The 20,772-nt window shown below is 45.2% G+C and overlaps 1 protein-coding gene across 1 annotated transcript in view; it reads left to right on the top strand.

The window, feature by feature from the left end:
* Window positions 1-20,772, top strand: part of LOC136443841 (protein turtle homolog B-like) — a 37,121-nt gene that overhangs the window by 11,915 nt on the left and 4,434 nt on the right. The window contains exons 2-5 of the mRNA XM_066441209.1: window positions 13,022-13,437; window positions 15,334-15,670; window positions 17,840-18,118; window positions 18,548-18,778. Of these exons, the coding sequence (XP_066297306.1) occupies window positions 13,022-13,437; window positions 15,334-15,670; window positions 17,840-18,118; window positions 18,548-18,778 (1,263 nt within the window). The remainder of the gene's footprint in view (window positions 1-13,021; window positions 13,438-15,333; window positions 15,671-17,839; window positions 18,119-18,547; window positions 18,779-20,772) is intronic.

Here is a 20,772-nt window from a genome sequence, read left to right as displayed (position 1 = left end):
TGAACAAGAGTTTTTTGTCATTTCCACAAAGATGCTCCGCCCCAGTACAATGAGTGCAGATCTACAGCTCTGCGTTTTTACGTCTGCACGTCGCGTGTTTTTAAGAGCAATAAAACGCGCTAGTTCCCCCATCAGGGTGTTCCTAAAGCCGGCGTGACAATCCATGCGAGCGTCGGCCGAATTTGGAGATCGCCCGAAGCTCGCCGAATTTCAGAATCGCCCGAGCGTCGACCGTATTTTCCAATGAAAATCACGGGTGACGTCCGTCGAACACTAAAACTGCCCCATGAAATTGTTCCATCTCTTGGACATGGACGAAGTCAGTATCGACTAACCTGGTAAAAGGCCAACATTTGGATCAACTTTGATTTCTAAAAATCGCCCGAAGCCCACATAATCGACAGGACGTCGGTCGTACTTCGGCCGAAAATGCACATTTGAAGCTCGCCGACACGTCGGCCGAGCTGAATTTCTTATTTGTGACGGGGGCTTTAAGAGCAATAAAACGCGCTCGCCCCCCCACAGCCCCTCCCCGTGTCACCCCGATCGGTTAAACTCCAGAGACGCTGAAGTGATTTATGACAAATCGGGTTTTACCTCTCAAATGGGAGCGCGAGACAAATTGCACGGGAGGCATTTACAGTAATGGCCTCGGGTGATTGCCGCAATCAGGGCCGGGGTTGTAGGCAGGGAAGTTGTGCTGAACACGAGACTTGCCGTGATGCGAACTCGGCCGCTCCTGGCAGATTAACCCTAACGCACTACAGTCCGCTGACATCGGGGAAGGTCTGAACAAATGCGAGAGGTTAGCCGAGGGCAGCACTGTTGGACCACGTATACTGTGGCAGATGCAAAGGACTTGGCAGAAAACCAGTGTTAGGTGCGGAGCAGTGCAGAGTTAATTAAGGGTGCGGCCTCAACTACCATTCTAAAAGAAATTTACAGAACTAACAGTTACACATGGATACATAGGAAGAGGTGTTTGAGTTAGACATGGGCAGCAGAGACGAGGGGTCAGCTCTGCTGAGTGCAGCTCTGTAACACTGTGGCAGATGCAAAATACTTGGCATACACACACAGGAGCAAGCAGTAACTGTGATAGGTTTAGATATATAGAGAGTTGGGGATCAGTTTCAGCCGATGGTAGCTTTGTTGTACCGTGGCAGATGCAAAGAACATGGTACACACACAGGGAGCGGTGTTAGGGATATGTCTTTTCACTTTTATTGATTGTACAGGTAGATTCTCGTGATTTATCGTGATAAATTGTCTTATTTGCGTTTACCTTTCAGTCATCCATCTTGTATTGGCTAGGCATTTTTAATTGTATTTTACTCAGTTATTGTTTTTTATATTTATGGATTTTCTCATAAACCCTGTGCTTTTTGTCCCATCCTCAATTAATATATTTGAATGATAAAAATCAGGTTGATAATCAAGATCTCAGAGTTGAGCGGTCAACAGACTCACATGCGGCTACAAATGCCCTTCTGGGGCAGATCTGCAGAACATACGAGGTACTCAGAGACGCTAAATGAGTGGCGTTAGGGTTAGATCAGTCTCGATACATGTGGTGATCACAACTGAGGTAGGTTAAGAATGGCCGTACTGTATCAGGTTCATGGAACATAGCGGTGTCATATTAGACCTGGACGGTGGCCAAGGTTCAACCTATCTGAGTTCAGAACTGCCGCGTATAGTGCCAGGTTCATAGAACATAGCAGGCACTCATAGAGTAGCCTCTACCAGTGTCCACAGGAAAAATAGCAGAAATTGGCCAAATAGATAACATGCCAGTAGAGTTAGCTAGCCAGGGAGTACAGGACCTTGGGAAAATTGTACTCCTCTGGAAAATATTTGTCTATTTGGCCAATTTCTACCATTTTCCAAGGTTCTGCTTGAGGTTCAGAACTGCCGCGTAGTGCCAGGCTCATACAACATAGAGTAGCCTCTACCAGGCTCCATAGGACGCTAAAATTAGAAGTTGGCCAAATGGAAAGATAACATGCCAGAGGAGTTAGCTAACCAGGGAGTACAGGACATAGGAAAAATTGGCCAAGTATCTCCTCTAGCATTTTATCTGTCTATTCGGCCAATTTCTACCATTTTTCTATGGTCCAGAGACACCCATTAGCTACATACCAGGTAGCAGTGTTAGATGAGACCTTGTGAGAGGCCATGGTTCAGCCCAGCTAAGGTTGAGAACTACCACACAGTGCCAAACGTACGAAACTTACTAAATGCCCTAACTGACCCGATGGAGTAGAGCTGGGGGCATTCACGTACTGTGGTGACGCCGGGCCGTCTGCACCATGAGTTTAACTGTCACAGTTGTCCCAGCTACCAGTGCAATGGCCTCATTGGTGTTAAACGTACATGAGCATGACAAACACACTGAAAGAATAGCAGAGCGACCAGTCAGCTGCAGCATTTTTATATTACTCGTCTGTCTTCTTCAGGTGCTAAATGAAATCTGAACAGTATTTTCAAACTCTCTCAAACACCTCTTGAGGTGTAGCTATTTTTTTAGCGGATTCCTATCCATTCTTGAACCGTGGACACCCCCTCAAACCTTTGGAGTTGGTTTTTCCTCTTTTACAATGTGATGCCTTCATACACGGGATGCAACCGTTCATACCCAGCAGGCACTGAGGGGGGGGGGGGGGGGGCTTAATCTTACCATTTACCCGGTGAGAACCGTAGCAAATTGCGGAGCATTATTGTCCCACCCGGCCTACTAAATAATTGACTTCTGCCGCGGGAGGATTTAGACCGGTTCGCTCTCTGACTAGCCCTGATTGCGGGTGATTTTGCCCGTCAATACTGATACGGACCGGCTATCATTTTCACTGGGGGACTGGGCCAGACAGCAAACGACAATGTACGGTCAAAATGGCCTAAGGAGTCTACCCAGGGGACCGGTAAAAGTTGGTCTTTTCGGTCACGCTGAAAGGATTGGCAATACTGATTGTGAAAATTGTTGAAGGGACAACCAAAAAGTGGTCACTTTGGCCAGGTGGTCCTTATGTATATGTGGTCGCGGTCGGTTTGACTGTATAACTTTTAAACGATCCTGTTAGTACGGGAGAATTGTAGACAGGATAGTTGCACATGATAATGATTTCGTTTGGTGAATTGTGATGCCATTTTGGAAGTCCCGAGTATTAAATCCATGCACGTTATTCCCATATCAATATGAAACAGCCGGCTCGCGACAGTAATCATTTCACGGTATGACGTCATAAAGACCACTTCTGTATCAGACGTGCACGAGACCTTGTATTTGACGTGATGCACGTTTCATTGTAAACTCAAGCGGAATTTGGCAGCAGAAATTGTTGATGTCGAGTGCCCCTACTGTAGTAGCGTGCGAAGTCAAGTGATTAGCGACCCTGCCTCTGGACCAAAATGATGGCAGGTCGAATCCCAACATGCACGCTACCTGACTGTTTACAGTTCTTTGGACGGGACGTTAAGCTGTGGGCCACTCTTCATTGTGTCTTGTCAAAAGTATCGAGGGGATTTTCCCAGTACAATGAACCTGTAAATACTGTACATAGCGCCTGTCTTCTCTTTTACGACCAGAGGGAGAATAGATCTTCAGTGGGCTAAAACTAGTTCGAGACCTACATTGAAGTCAGGAGCAGCCTTGAACCGAGAAAGGTCCACAATATGCACCGTATTGACCGGTTGCGAGGTGGTAAATCGAAGAGCAGATTTGAAGTGCTATCAGTTCTGCAAACTTGGCTAATTGTGCATTGATACACTTGTTATTTCACGTTAACCAATCTTGCAATAATGAAATCGTTACACCATATTGGCTACCATTGTATTAATGCGTTTCCTAATCGTCCATTCGCCATTACGGCTGTTATTATACAACCTTGAGTAACAGTGCATGGATGCAGCTGCCGTATGTCATTGACTAATTGTGGACCCATCAGACGGGTTTGCACCAGACACATTGCACATTACGCATGCACACACTCTAGACATCCAGCCGGCATCACTGACAGGGGCGCAATAAGAATCCGTTTGAAAATGTCAGCCTCAATAGTTACATATTTCTTCCTTACTCTCGCAGTATCGGTTCCAGCCGAGTTGTGATGCCATCCTGACGTCCATGGCTGGACGGTTCCATAAAGCCAACGTCATCTGTTGAATTCTCCAGAGCAAACAACATTGAGGCCGGCGTTTTCAATTCCTGTTGATTACACGCCATGTTCCAATGGCTGCAGTTTTCAACAACAGCCCGCTCCGAAGGGAGGCTGAAGCCATCAGAACCGCAAAGGCGGCAGTGTGAAAACGTAGCCTCTACCAGGCTCCGTCCTATCGTTGGGAAAATAGTAGAAATCAGCCGCGGTACTTCGCTATACAGGGTAGGTCCGCTATATACAGTAAGGTTCCATTTCGATGGACGCAGATTAGACCCTCTCTCCGTAGCTAACTCCCTTGGCACACTATTCACTCTATTAGGCCAATTTCTACTATTTTTCCAGCCATCCCGCGGAGCCTGGTAGAGGCTATGAAAACGCCGTCCATAGTAGGGTCTGCGCTGGAACCTAAAGCGAGCATCTCACTGGACTGCGCAAAATTGTGCTAAAAAATTGCGCCAACTCTATGGTCACACTGACATGCGACGTTTCGGCTCAAATCAGATACAAGATTCGCCATAAATAGTAACTCAAGCAACTGGATAAAATGTTGACTGTTTCAAAATTTTATCCAGTTGCTTGAGTAACTATTTTTGGCGTATCTTATTACCCGAAATGGATGTCTAACCTTCATCAACAGATACAAGATTATTTATTGAAAAACGCAGTGTTGCCATTGAATCGGAAACCAATGACAATGTACAACTTTTAAGATTGCGCCAATGATGAAGCTCGTGTCCTTTTGCGGTGCCCATTTGCTCCATGTTGTCAATTATCTTTTTCAAAATTCGCAATTTAGGTAACAAATTAGAGCCGATGTATTGGCACTGATTTGCACCACTTTGCCACCTTTCGCAATTTGTCGCAGTGCAGTGATGTACCGGCTTAAGCTTCCCGTGATTGGACGTCGAGCCCGTAGCTTTATGCGTGGGCACTGATCCCGGATTACCAGACCTGTCCGCAGCACAACCAGACCTGTCTTATCACGCTGATCCCGCGTCTTATGTAAACAGGAAATTGAAACTTCACCCCTTCATCTTTCCATTGCCATGGCTAAAGATGAAGATTCTTGAAGAAGCCATCTAAGCTGGTGCCTCCTTCTTCGATTTTATTCCTCCACAGGGACGACGTTTGTCGCGGAGGAAATAGTAACTTTTATTATTACGTTTATATCTCCTTCCTAGGTATCAGCTTGGCTCCTGCATCCTTCCCATTGCCACGGATCAGGATGAGACTTCCTTAAAGAAAGCATCTAAGCTTCTTCTTCACCTTTATTCCTCCACGGGGACAGCGTTTGTCGCGGAGGAAATTGTAACTTTTTCATCTCCTTCCCAGATATCATCTTGACTCGTACATCCTTCCCATTGCCACGGTTCAGGATGAGAATTCTTGAGGAAACCATCTAAGCTTCTTCTTCGCCTTTATTCCTCCACAGGGACGACAAGGAAAGTGTTATAAACTTTTATTTCTACTTCCCAGATATCATCTTGGCGGTACGCGGTGTGAATTCCTCCAAACCGCGAATCCTTTCTATTGCCATGGCTAAGGATAACGATTCGTGAGGAAACCATCAAAGCTTCTTCTTCGCCTTTATTCTTCCACAGAGAAGACATTTGTCGAGAAGAAACTGCTATAAACCTTTATATCTCCTTCCCAGACACCATCTTGGCTCCTGCATCTTTCCTATTGCCACGGCGCAGGATCAGGATTCTCGAAGGAAGCATTTAAGCTTCTACTTCTTCTTTATTCCTCCACAGGGAAGAAATTTGTCGAGGAGGAAACTGTTATTAACTTTTATATCTCCTTCCAAGATATCATCTTGGCTCGTACACCATTCCCATTGCCACGGCTCGGGCCGGATGAGGATTCGTGAGGAAACCATCAAAGCTTCTTCTTTGCCTTTATTCTTCCACAGAGAAGACATTTGTGGAGGAAATTGTAACTTTTATATCTCCTTCCCAGACAACATTTTGGCTCCTGCATCCTTCCCATTGCCACGGATAAGGATGAGAATTTTTTTTTTAGAAAACCATCTAAGCTTCTTCTTCGCCTTTATTCGTCCACGGGGACGACGTTAGTCGGGGAGGAAACTGTTATAAAGTTTTATATCTCCTTCCCAGATATCATCTTGGCTCGTACAGCCTTCCCATTGCCATGGCTCAGGATCATGATCAGGATTCCTTGAGGAAGCCATCTAAGCTTCTTCTTCGCCTTTATTCCTCCACAGGGACGACAATTGTCGAGGAGGAAGCTGTTATAAAGTTTTATACCTCCTTCCCAGATATTATCATGGCTCGTACATCCTTCCCATTGCCACGGATCAGGATAAGCATTTCTTAAGAAAACCATCTAAGCTTCTTCTTCGTCTTTATTCCTCCACAGGGACGGCATTTGTCGAGAAGGAGACTGTTGATGAAGTTCTATATCTCCTTCTCAGATATCATCTTGACTCGTACATCCTTCCCATTGCCACGGATCAGGATGAGGATTCTGGAGGAAGCCATCTAAGCTTCTTCTTCGCCTTTATTCTTCCACAGGGACGACAAGGAAACTGTTATAAAGTTTTATATCTCCTTCCCAGACATCATCTTGTCTCCTGCGTCCTTGCCATTGTATCGGATCAGAATGAAGATTTCTTGAGGAAACCATCTAAGCTTCTTCTTCGCCTTTATTCCTCCGAGGGGACGACGTTTGTCGTGCAGAAACTGTTATCATGTTTTTTTATCTCCTTCCCAGACATCATCTTGACTCGTACATCCTTCCCATTGCCACGGATCAGGATGAGGATTCTGGAGGAAGCCATCTAAGCTTCTTCTTCGCCTTTATTCCTCCACAGGGACGGCAGGAGGAAATTGTAACTTTTATACCTCCTTCCCAGGAGGAATCCCCTTCGCCTTCATCTTGGCGGAGGGGATTCCTCCAAACCGCGAATCCTTCCCATTGCCATGGCTCGTGATGAAGATTCTCGGGGACGCCACCTAAGCTTCTTCTTCGCCTTTATTCCTCCACAGAGACGACAAGGGAAGTGATATAAACTTTTATACCTCCTTCCCAGATATCATCTTGGCGGAGTGAATTCCTCCAACCGACTACGAAACCCTCCATTCACCATAAAGCCGTCCGTTGGGGCACATCTGCGGGAAAATCCCTGATCAGCTTGGCGCCAAAACGGTGGCGACTTTGGCGGAATCGTCTGATCCTCTATTAAACTTCCTTCCATCATGTTTTCATCAGCCTGCTTTATGAGCCTTCTGTCAGACTTCACCACTTCCCAGCCGTAACGCCGAATGGCGCCCGTTCTTTATACGTTTTTTTAATCGATAAAAGTTGCACTTTATTGAGAAGTTCGGGCGGAAACATTTATCAAGCGGTTGGAGTGGATATTGTGAAATGAAAGGAAATAAGCTAATGGGTCTCTTGGAAATGAAGAGGAATGGTGCGTCGAGTATATTAAGTTTAGTCCAGAATGAAACTTGTTGCCATCAAATAGGGTAGTAGGAGCCTCTTCACTAGATAGCTTCAAGCGAAAGTTAGAGTTTGACACGAACGGTTGAGATGTAACAAATCATTCTTTGTGATTTAACCAGTCACCGCTGTGTACCAATGATCTGAAGCTTGTGTGTTTCACTTAAGGGCGGTAATATATATCGGCTATACAGTGCAAATACAGAAGCTTGTGTGTTACACCAAAGGGCCGTTATACCAGCTATACAATACAGGTGCTGATGTGTTACGCTGAGGGGCGGTTATACCGGCTATGCAATACAGATACAGATACAAAAGCTGAAGGTTGGTTTATATGCTGGTTGCGCAATACAGATACAGAAGCCTGTGTTACGTTGAAGGGTGGCTACACTGGCAGTACAATTCAGATTCTGAAGATACATTGGGCGACCAACTAAGCAAAACCTACACATCAAAATTAAATGAAATGGCGAAGCCGTATGCCTATAGATACAATCAACAGTGACACATCAATGGAACCGATGGCTTCACAGGCTTGCCAGTTTGTGTTTGAAGAGTATAAAACAAAGTAGTTCTAGGAAAAGATATATGGACCTGGCGTGTGATTGACCACAGGGGTTTATTACCTTTCTTTAATCAGACCTTTCACTGCAGGGCATCGATTTTATACAAACTCTCAGCAGTCTACTGAATCAGGACAGGCAGGTGACCCATTTCTGCAGAGCAATATCGATGTAGATGGGAGGAGAAAAAACTTAAAGTCTTGCAAACAGTGTTAACCTTTAGCACACTGAGGTAGATTTCCATTGGTATAGAGTTGGGCAGCAGGGAGAAGGTTAATCAAGTCTCACCAAATTAAATATGGCTACCTGTACCACAGCCTTCAGCAGATACAAATTTAATACAGTTCTTCATTCATATATCAACTTTTCAGACACACAAAAATGGTACCCTGAATGGCGTTCATATTAACCATTAACGAAAATCAACACATATGTTTAAGCAAGGTGACCATTAATGCGTACAGGATTCTATCGTCGGATTATACAGTTTGATAGACGGATGACCAATTACTTAGAACAGTTGACCTGGCCCTCATCAGTGATTGGTTAAAAGTGCCAGGAAGTTTGCAACTGATCCCGTCTCTATTGAGTGATGGCTGGCGTACCCTAGTTTGCTGAACAATGCTGGATTCACGACGGGAGTTGTCCTGCTGGTGTGTTCTTTGCTGCAATGTTGGATGCACGGCGGGCTGTACTGTTGGCGATACGTGTTTTGCACAAGTTTGGGTACACACCGGTATGTGCACACCCAGCACACTTGGAGACCTAATAGTTATTCCGCAGGGAGGCTACTTTCGTAGTTGAAGATGATAAATTACGCCCAACTACGCGCAGCCTGGCGTGTACATAACGATATATCAGATGTTATCACGAATTTTGCAGAGTCGGCGCTGGCACTTGACCCACTTCTTCAGGGCAGTATGAGGCATCCATGGCTCATTTTTACGGGAAAAACAATACTTGAGGTAAGAGTTATAGACCATAAGACCGAAACAGCACCGGAAGGTATTTTGCGGTACGCAGCTATTTCTGAGCGTATTTGCCGCATTCGTTTTTGGACAGACATGGACGACGTGGCACTGCACTCCAGTTTTTCGTAACTCATTTCAACAGTGCCATGTACGGAGAAGAATATATCCATTTCTACACCTGGATGGAGTGAGGAAAGTGCCTTTCCCAATTAGCAAGGGCACAAGATCGGTGGCGTCAGAGGATTCGAACCCGGGACCGCTGGGTTCTGGGCCGAAGATCCTGCTGTTACGCCACACGGCCGCATTCGTTGTGTTGACAAACAAACTATTACTATATTAAATTCTTCCTGGACCACCCGGGCTGTAATTCCTATAGAGTCGATGCAAAATAATTCCGTCCTACTGACTCAGCAGAAATTATCATCTCACGACCTTTAGATAACGAAGTCCGTCAGTTTCCATCAGCTCGTGCGTGACCTTCAGGCGTGACCTTTGGGCTGACTTCTCTCACGTTTCCTGCTGTGTCGAGACGTTCTTTAAACCCGAGAACACGCGCGAGATTACAGGCAACGCCCAGCCCACAGTCGACCCGGAACCGACCCTGTTCACGCCGAAGAGCGGTGGAAAGGTCATAGTGTCTTTATTTAATAGCAATACTCAGCAGCGGGGATGTCTAACTTGTCGTTTTCTAACGAAAGTAGACAGTGCATATTAGCTGTCAAAGCTATGCTGTACTCTCCCAAAACGATATAAAAAGCACCGGCAGTTGGGACGTTATTACTAGTCTGACTCGCGCCCGCCTTAGGAGGTTGTGGTGGGTCTCAAAATAGTAATTAAAATCACAAGCAAAGGTGTAACCAATTCGTCAAAGTATCTTCGGTACTGTAATTTTCTCTTCCGACGTTTCGGCATCTGCTCTGCTACCTTCATCATCGGGACAATTTGAACTTTCGCCTTGACGTATTGACGTAATTGTCATGACAGTGAGGTTATTACAACTAGTTTACAACAGTCAAACCAAGTCTCCAAAGGTTCGTTTCGTGAAAGCCTGTCCTTATTTCGATCTCCGCTGTCTCCCACGCCTGGCGCGATGACATACAGCACTCCCCTCACTCAGAGTAGACTCTTTTCGTAAGTGAATCGATATTTTTTTCGCGTAGCTTGCTTTTCAGCCTCCGGTCCGCTGGTTATAATCATCTCCCCGCCACGGCTGGATGAAGGGTAAGCTACACAATAGCGGCGAAACCTCATCTGGTGGCCCCGGGAATTACCGACAACTCGCGCTAATGGGAATCTAGAGTCCACATGACCCCCCGATTGTAACCGCGCCCCGCTCAGGAGCCCGGGTCAACTTTCCGTGCTGTGTTTAATCATCACGTGTTATCCTGGGCACGTCTTTGGGATACGAGGGGAGGCTGGAGAATGTAAAACTTTACATAAGTGAACACCATACATTGGATAACCTTCCAACAGATCAAAGTACTATAAGATATTACTACGGGAAGGAGGGTGACCTCCTCGATGGAGTTTTAGAAATGATATTGTTTGCACGTTCACAGCTAGAACTCACGATCCCGTTGTCGCATTGGTGTGTAACTTGGCACATCGGCTGCTAGGTTGGGAGTGATAATGCACGATGCATATGTCTTTTAAAAAAACCTTAACCGCAACTGCTTTTATTGTCAATGTAATATCGGGAATTACCGACAACTTGCGCTAATGGGAATCCAGACTCCACCTGACCCCCCGATTGTAATTGCGCCTCGCTCAGCAGCCCGGGTCAACTTTCAGTACTGTGTTTAATCATCATGTGTCATCCCGGGTACGTCTTCGGGATTGCGGAATTAGGCTGGAGAGTGTAAAACTTTATATAAGTGAAAATCATGAATTGGATAACCTTCTAACAGATCAAAAGTACTGTTAGTTATTCACATTTTGGCACTGGCAATGCGGAAAAAGAACTCAATGGAGAATGGAGAACGATGTCTACAGCCACCAGGCATTACAAAGGAGAGGGTGGAATTAGGCTGAAAGTGTAAAACTTTACATACTTGAATAGCATGCATTGGATAACCTTCTAACAGATCACAAGTACCGTTAGTTATGCAAAACAGAACTCATCGTAGAACAATGTTTACAGCCACCATGAACTAAAAGGGAGTGGGTAATCAACAGACATTGGATAACCTTCCAACAGCTCAAAGTACGATAGGTTATTTACATTTTGGCGCAGGCAATGTGGAATGCAAAACTCAATGGAGAACAATGCCTACAGCTAGCAGGCATAAAAAGCGAGCGTGGGACTAGGCTGGAGACTGTAAAACTGCTTGCGGTTGGTTAATTGATTGATTGACCAGAACTTGTCAATGTCTAACTCCTAAAACAACAGGAGCTAATTGATTCATTAACATACAACCTTGTCTTGACATACTATTCTATTGAACCATCTGAAATTGTGTTCACTTCATAAACATATCTATTCAGAGTTTTGGTAAACGGTAAAACCTAGTTCTACCAGATCTTTCTTTATTCACTGACGAAATATAGCGGATACTGTCTGAAACGTCTGACTGTTTCAACATTTTATCCAGTTGCTTGAGTAACTTTTTTGGCGTAACGCATGAAAGTATACCTGGGACTATATACGCTATGGCAACAATATGTATTCATATTTTCAATCAAAACGATACTTCAGTCCGTCCACGTTTGTTTATGATTTGAAATGACGTTCATTTAACGAAGTTCATTTGAAAGATTCCCACCCAATCTAAAAGTGTCAGGTGTTACATGGTTCCAAGGCCAGACTTATTACTGTATGTTGCTTCTCGTTACGTGTGTGTAGCATAAAAAAAACAACGGGGAATACTTTCGCAGGGTGCGGTTGAACCACTTGCTTTTCAGGAAATTTTTTTAAAGACCATACAAAAGCTAGTGTATCAACCTAGTGATTGATATATCTCAACAGCAATGCAGCTGGCAATGGATTGTACTTTTTGGCGCTACTGAAGAAGATAAAAAATTCGGGTTATTTGCTTATTTATTTGTATATTTCTACCTACCTATTATACTGTCGGCATCACCGCTGCTAGTAGATTTTGACCTGGTCATGAGCTATTTAACCTTATTTTGGTCACCCACAGCTTGAAGACACCAGATTGAACTGCTATGATTTTTGTTATCTGTTTCTTTTTTGCCGTGAAGTTGCGGTATTCCCGGTCGGTACCGCTTTAACTTTATTTTTTCATACGGTTCATTTAACCAGATTCTGCTCACCTGAATCTTGAAGGCACTAGTCTGTACCGGTTCAATCTGCCCATGACCTTCGTTATCTGATTCATTCTTATTAATCGTGTAGTTGATGTTTGCCGGTCGGTTCATATTAAAGTGTCCTACATATATTAGCTAATTCTGTTCATCTACAGCTTGAAGGTACCGGTTCGTACCAACTTGTTCAGTCTTCACCTGGAGCTACCAGTGAGCTGCCTGTCCGTACTAGTTCAAGCCGGTTAGGTTCTGGTTAACTGAACTGTTTCCGTTGTGTTGTTATCAACTGAGCTGATTGCCTTGTAGGTATGGGCTGCCAGTCGGTACATGCTTTTGCCTGGTCAGAGTATCGTTAAATAATCTGTTGATTTCTGGTTCCACTATAGGCGTGAGCTGCAAGTTGGTACCGGTTTAAGTTGGTTATGTTAAGGTTACCTGTTTCCATTAGGTTATGGTTAACGAATCTGTTTCCATTAGGTTATGGGTAACGAATCTGTTTTCGTTAGGTTATGGTTAACGAATCTGTTTCCGTTAGGTTATGGTTAACGAATCTGTTTTCGTTAGGTTATTATTAACTAATTAAGCTCCTTCTGGTTCCATGCAGGTGTGAGCTGCCAGTCGGTCCGGTCGATCCACCTGAAGCTGCCGGAGAAAATGGACGCGATCTCCGGGGACCCCGTAACCCTCCCCGCCACCTTCAGCACCGACAGGAGGGTCATGAACATCGCCTGGTACAAACTGGACCCCAGAGAACCGACTTCCCGCACGCAGATCTTCTCCTACTACCCTCCGCTCCAAACCAGGGAGTCGTACGGAGATTACGTCGGCAGGACTTCTCTGGAGGACCAGGCGTCCCTGAGGATCGCCCGCACCAAACCGGCAGACGAGGGGAAGTACATCCTGTCCGTGTCTGTGGAGGGGGTCGGCAGCAGCGAGGGACAGGTCCAACTCGTACTCATGGGTAAGGTTCATGCATTTACTCACACACTACGTAGGTGCAGCTGGAGGATGATGAACTGTGTACTGCAGCTGCCGTTTAGAAACATCCGATAGCTGAAATCATTAATTCTTTGTTTAATCAATGGTTTATTGGCAGTAAGCCTCATAAGATACAACTCGGGACTGGAGTGCTGACAGCAGAATTTTACTGTTTTCCTATGAATGTGATACGTTCACAAAGGAAGAATTGAGTCCACCACACCCGTCAGTAGCTAGATACGGCAACAATGACCGCTGGCTTTACTCTTTACTCAAGGACATACATTATTGATTCAAAATAAATTAAGTAAGTCCAAGCGGAAATTACTGATCTGATGAGACTTAAATTTCATGAGAAAAAGAGAGCACCGACATTTTTACAGAGCTTCCCCTCAGAGCGACCAGCCCTAAAACAGCTTAAAACTACTTGTCATCACTCGCGGTCAGATTAATCGACCACAAGACGTCGAACTGTCGTAAACCTGCCAGCAGTAACAGCGGCAACGTGCCAGCTTTCGACCGCAGAACGTCGAAATGTTGTAAACCTGCCACCGCTGAAAGCTGTGATGTGGCGGCAGACTTACGGACCTCTGACAGGTCCGGACTGTGCGTTTTAACCTCCCGACCTCCGCGCTCAGGGCGATAAAGATTCCCGCTAAATCCACTCCCCGAGTGCCGGATTTACGGTTCGATTATCGTCCGATTACTCTGCATCTCGATAAAAGCAGGATTATGGCAGGTGTTCAAATCCCAGGTCGGGATCGTATCAGAGGGGTAATGGCGGAGAAAACCCCGCGAAGGGAACTTTTGATGGTTTAACGACCTCGGGTCATTTGGGTAGATTATCATGACTGAACTTAACCGCCTACTGGTCCCTTGACAGGTGTTCTCGGGTTTTAAGGTGGAGATTTGCTGAATTGCACATTGAACTTGTACTTAGTACTTACTTGGCCAGGTCTTATCGAGTTGAATAATGAACGTGTTATAGTTTAAAGACCTCGGGCCATTTTGGGTAGATTATCATTACTGAACTTAACCGCCTACTGGTCCCTTGACAAGTGTTATCGGCTGTAAAGGTGGGGTTTTGCTGAATTGCACATTGAACTTGCACTTAGTACTTACTTGGCTAGGTCTTATACTGAACTTGCAGTGGTTTAAAGACTTTGGGGGCAGATTATCATTATTGAATTTTACTGCCTGATACTGGTCCCTGGACAGTTTTAGAGTTGATTTGCTGATTTGGATATTGAACTTTACTTTGCTAGCTAGGTCCTCTTGGATTGAATACTGAACGTGTTATGGTTTAAAGGCCTCTGGTCACTTTGGGAGACTATCATTACTGAACTGTATTGCCAAAATACCGGTCCCTTGATAGTTGTGGTGTTGATTTGCTGATTTGAAAATTGAACTTGTACTTGCTTTATTTGGCTAGGTCTTATCAAGTTAAATACTGAACGTGTTATGGTTTGGAGACCTCGGGTCACTTGGTCAGAATATCATTATTGAACTTTACTGCTTACTGGTCCCCTTACCGCATGTGGAGTGGGGAGTTCTGCTGATTTGCACATTGTGCTTATTTTAATTGCCTAGGTCTTCTTGGGGTTGACGAGTTCCACTTCAGTACCTAAGAAAACCGCCAGGGGTCCTAAGATCGAACCATTTCCTTGTTTTATAACAGCCTATCAACACATCAAATATGAAACCAATGAATTCAGCCGTTCTTAATCTTGAGTTACATTGGTTCAACGGACAGACAAATGCTGTCATTTTTCATGGAAGTACTGAAGAATGTGAATAAAACCTGGAATGCATGATAATTTCAACTTTCCAAAGACTTAAGTTCAAACAGGTAGAAAATATCTTAAAAGTAAATGACTGTAAGTCTACTCTTAAGATGGATATATTTCTCTCTCCAATCGTGAACCTGAAATATTTTAGGTAACATTTCTTGTACACCAGCTGTCTGACCTTATCTTCTCAGTTCCCCCTACAGTCCGTGTGGGCCCGTCCAATCCATACGTCATCACCAGGGGGAGATCGACGTCTCTGACATGCGCAGTGGAGGGCGCCAAACCCAACATCACGTCACTGCACTGGGAGAAGGACGGCGAGGTCGTTGACCCCAGGCGTCAGCCCGCTAAATATTCCCACGGGAACGCCGCAGTCCCCGGTCTGCACATCCGCCACGTGGGCAAGAGCGACGCCGGCGTGTACGCATGCGTCGCCGATCACGTGGTCAAGACCGTCAGGGCCTCACTGCAGGTCAAAGTTCATTGTGAGTACGGTTATCAGGCGCCCCTGTTCATAGCATGTAGAAATATTTCCATTTATCTTTTGTTTGATTTTGTTTTCGTAAATTTCGTTTACAAGCGTCGCCTTGCATTTTTTATTTTGCACAGTGGGTAACTCTTCTATTCAGTACAGTATTCTCGTTTCCAACTGAAATAAGGAATTAAGCTAGGTCCAAGGACATTATATAATGTCATCGCCTGACTAAATCATGCTTCCAGCAGTCCTTTTATTGGTTAGGCCTGGAGAGGGGGCCCAATCAGCCCCTGACAGCGAGAGAGTTTGTAACACAGGCTGTATAATGTCATTGCTGTATCTGATTTGATTTGATTTATGCTGTATCTAAAGGCTGGCGCTCGATGTTTAAAGTTTGAAAAATTTAGCTCCGAATAGGACCTGTTGGAGTGAATTATTACCGTTGTTTAACTTAAGGGTTGATATCGGGTTGACCTACGTTTAGACCTTCTACTCCAGACAGTGGTCCGATATCATTATCTGAGAGTCCGTGATCTGTTCCGTTTGAGGACCTCACTGCAGGTCAAAGTTCATTGTATTTTCATTTAACAGGTCGCACAAATGAGGTAGAAATGTTTTTATCATTTGTTTTTTCTAAATTTTGCTTGCAAGTGTCGCGTTGAAACGGCTGAATGTATCATTGTGTAAAATAGGCAACTATTCTATTAGATACGGTATTTCTCATTTCAAAATGAGATAAGGACTTCAGCTACATCCAAGGACATTGCATATATAGCACTCTTACTGTATCCAAAGGCTGACGTTAAAAGTTTGAAAATATAGTAGCTGGAGTGAATCATCGCCATTGTTATCGGGTTGACTTACGTTTAGACCTTCGACTCCAGGCAGTGGTACGATATCAGTGTCCGAGAGTCCTTGATCGCTTCTGTTTGCCTGTGGATCAATACGGCTAACAAGCGCCTGTTGGCTGCCGCACCCCGATACTCGAGCCCATGACACATCTCGTACCCAGCTATTATATCGATAGCCCGGAAAGCACTGTTATAGGTCTTAACGGTCCCGGGAGGGCCTTACACAAAGCGAACACGACTTAATTGGGGTGCCTGTCGATGCACACATTAATTCTGCTCTAGATTTCTCGCTCCCGCGTGGACGGATGTCGGATTAATTGTTGGTGTGATTTGTCACGCAGGCCCTCCATCGATCCTTACTTTTTTTGCTCATCTACGGGCAGCCAGTCTCTCTCTACAGTGTGAAGTATACAGGAACCTCTCTTTCAACATCACGTGATATTAACGTGATATTCACGGGATATTCACGTGATATTTAGGTGCTGTTAACATGACGTTCACGTGATATTCATACACGCCCTCCATCGATCCATAGTACTTTCACTGTCTCCAACCCGTGTTCATCTGCTTGGCAGTCAGCCTCTCTCTGCAGCGTGAAGTATACAGGAACCTCCTTTTCAACATCACGTGATATTCACGTGACGTTCACGTGATTTTTCACACATATCCACCGTCGATCCTAATCATAAGCTTATAAGTTTCCCTGACTCCGGCCCGGTGCTCCTTTGGGAGTAGCATCTAAGCTCAGCGTGTAGCATGCAGTAACCGGGCCCCTTCCAACATCACAAGATATTCATTTATGTGATGTCAGCTTGGTTTTTCACACCGTAGATCCCCCATCAATCCACAAGATCCTTCACTCCAACGCTAATGTAGAAGCTAGAATCTATACGCATCGTTGAGCAGACAAGAATCCTTCCTAATATTACATGGCATTCACTTAATGTTCACGTGATACGTGATATTCACATGGTTTTTCATACAGATCCACCATCCCCCGTGCCTGTGGCAACAAATGTGTATTAGACGTAACCAGTACGTCGGCAGAACCTACGCGCTTATGGTCGTGTTCGCGTATTTAACTTAAGATTATTATCTGGAATATAGGTTCATTTAGTTGTGTCTAAAGGCATTTCATATGCAACGTCCGTTAGCCCGATGCAATGTTGACCAAAGAAAACAAAACACATTCGTCAGCTGTAACTTCAAACAGTAGGCTAATTACCGTGACGCATTACGTTCTGCCGATGTGCTGACGGAACCCCTTCCTAATATCACATGACATTTACGTGATATTCACGTGATGTTCACATGTTTTTTTCACACAGATCCGCCGTCGATCCTGAGTATTTCCGACTCTCTCAGCGCCTCGGTGGCAGATAGCGTCTCCGTACAGTGTGTAGCAGACGGGAACCCCCCTCCCAACATCACATGGTCACGTGACGGGACGCGCCTGCGCAGTGCTGTCCACTCCGTCACCAGTGACATGCGCACTTCGACCGTGAAGCTGAGTAACGTGCGGGTGAACGACAGCGGGAAGTACGTCTGTCAGGCGAACAACGGCGTCGGGAGGGGAGCCTCCAGCTCACTCGTCCTCAATATCAGAGGTAAACACTGCACACAGTATGTCATGTTCTAAATTTTAGTTCTTAAAACCCAGATAACAGCTAAAATATTAATAAAGAAAGATATGCGCAAGTCCCGATTGAAAAAAAAGACAAAATAGCTAGACAAGAAGAACACTCCAAAACATTGCTACATCCCACACGTCCTCACCATCAGAGACAGAGGTGAACAGTTAACGTTACAGGTAGGCGATAACACATTTCACACCTTTCCTACAGCGCAGATTAGAGCTGCTTTATCAAAATCTTTAAGCCTGACAAGGTGAATGTGCAGGTAAGAATGACAGCTGCAGAAATGTTGCTCGTAACCGATAACAGAGGAATACTCTCTCATTTTACATACTCAGTATATAACGTGCAAGCAAACAACAGGTAGAGGTTCCACCCTTAGTAACTGTGCCTTCCCGCTAGAGTCCAGACTGGGCGTGACCAGCTCCACGGTAGCGGTGGTGGTGGGCGCGTCCGCCGGGGGACTCTGGTTCATCGTCTGCGTCGCCCTGGCCGCGTACCTGGTCAAGCGACGGCGTCTCCAGGACGAGAAGAAGAAGTTCGCCTTTTATTACAACATGGGCCGACGGGAGCCGACCGAGAGGGTGGAGGCGGGAGAGGATAAAGAACCGCCACCATATACGGCCATGGCAGGTGGGTCCAGACGACAACCCTTTGTCAACCCTTTCCTCATAGTGTCTTTCGTACCTACCTCCCTAGTAGTCTCTTGACCTCCGGGTCGTTGGGGGGACAAGGTAGCAATGAAGGGCTCGTCTGTTTCTTGCGGCAGTCAGCCTTTCGGCCAGGCTAAGGGACGTCCACACTGCGATGTACACAACCTCTTTTGTACACATCCCTGTGAATACCTTCGCCAAGAAGGTTATGTTTTTGGATACGTGTGTCTGTCTGTCTGGATGCGCGTGATCATGTTAACTCAAGAAGGCATTGATGGATTGTCTTGATATTTGGTATGTGGGTAGGTCTTGATGAGAGCTCAAAATGATCAGATTTTGGGCCCACTAGCGACCTAGTTACTTTGTACACCGTCGTTCAGACCCGTAGAGTTCCTAGTGGAACTTAGGACATTGGCAAGTTTACTTCCTGTTACAGTAGCAGGATATATTTTACAGAGAGGAGTTGCTTGCCCTTGGGGATGGGCTCCAAGGGAAGATGATCTAAGGACCACCATAAAAGTGTCCACAATAGCCAGGTGGTCCTTTTCAGACGTTGTCAATGGCAAAGGGTTGACTGTTTTCAACTTCTTCAATTTATCGGCCCATCTAACATTCAGCAACCCAGAACACCAAGGGCTATTTTAAAAGGGGAAGGTTGCGAGCTCTGAACTGATAGGTTTTAGGCCACCACACGCATGCATGGGGTTCTACTCTAAGGCTCTAACGCACTTTTTTGAGGATGATAAATTTGTAAAATCAGATCATCAAAGCAACTTTTATGTCAGTATGGCTTAATACTTATGACGTCGTTATGTGATTTTATCGGATGAATAGGGTATTCCCGTAAGCCTGAAAGGTATTCAACAAAATTTCAACAAAAAGGTTGCCTAATAGAATATCAACCGTAAGAATCATGCCTAGGTAGGAGCATACAGACATGGTAAAGAACAGGTTTGGTGTTACTGGATAAACCCTACAGCCACAAAGCTGCACTTGGGGCGATTACAGTCGTTGGGTACCGTATTATTGGTCGGCTGAGTTACGGCCTAATGCCAGCCGCTTCAGACCCTAGTGTGTCCGCCCCTCCAATTGCAGATACTCGCCGTTCAGACCCTGGGTGTAACGAGAGGCGGTCATCATTCCCCAGGACAATTTGTAAGCACGGTAGCGTCCGGCTCTCGTAACTCCACTCATCAAAAGAGTCTACAGACTTTCGTTGATGGTATTTTCAGAGCTCTTGACAAAGACGTCCGTAAAAGTTTATTTGGCCGTAAAGCGGTGTGAAGTTCTCTCCGTCCAGTGCCTGTCACGAGCGCAGCTTAACTATGATTGCTGTGATAAAACCCGCTGAGCCGGCTTTAACAACCGACGGTCTTTCAATCTCACATCCCTCCTAACAACCTGAACTATCATCTGTTTTACCATGTAGGCTGTGATGAGGGGTTTGAGGTGAAAGTGAAAGTAAAAGTGAGTGTGATCTCAAACCAGTTTAGCTAAAATAAACTCAGTGAACAGGTGAGCTTATTCTAAGTAGTAATTTTCCACTGGGCGTGACAAAGACAGACGCTTTGTACAGCATTTACAGGCTCATTGAACGGGAAAATTCCGCTAGCTCTTTTCGACAAGCACAATGAACAGTGGACCACGGCTTAATGCCTCGTCCTAACGACTTCAATCCTTTCCAGTAGCGTTCATGTCGGTTGAGCGACACAGTCTGGATTTGGACTGATTAGTAACGACGTCTTGGTCCAGAGGCAGGGTCACTAGCCACCTAGAATATGGTATGCATCGATCCGAAATTGCCAATAGCGACAGGCCATGGCCACCTTGTAAATCATATAGATCATCTTCAGATATTTTCGAATGACCTAGTTTGAATATGGACCTAAACAGAATATCTTCATCAACACATTTCTATTTAGTTCCGGTCAAGATTCACAAAAATATGCAATAAGATGACGGTGTACTGCATAC

The sequence above is a fragment of the Branchiostoma lanceolatum genome, chromosome 10, assembly GCF_035083965.1.
Source record: "Branchiostoma lanceolatum isolate klBraLanc5 chromosome 10, klBraLanc5.hap2, whole genome shotgun sequence".
Lineage (NCBI taxonomy): Eukaryota > Metazoa > Chordata > Leptocardii > Amphioxiformes > Branchiostomatidae > Branchiostoma > Branchiostoma lanceolatum.
This window is presented reverse-complemented; position numbering and strand designations above follow the sequence as displayed.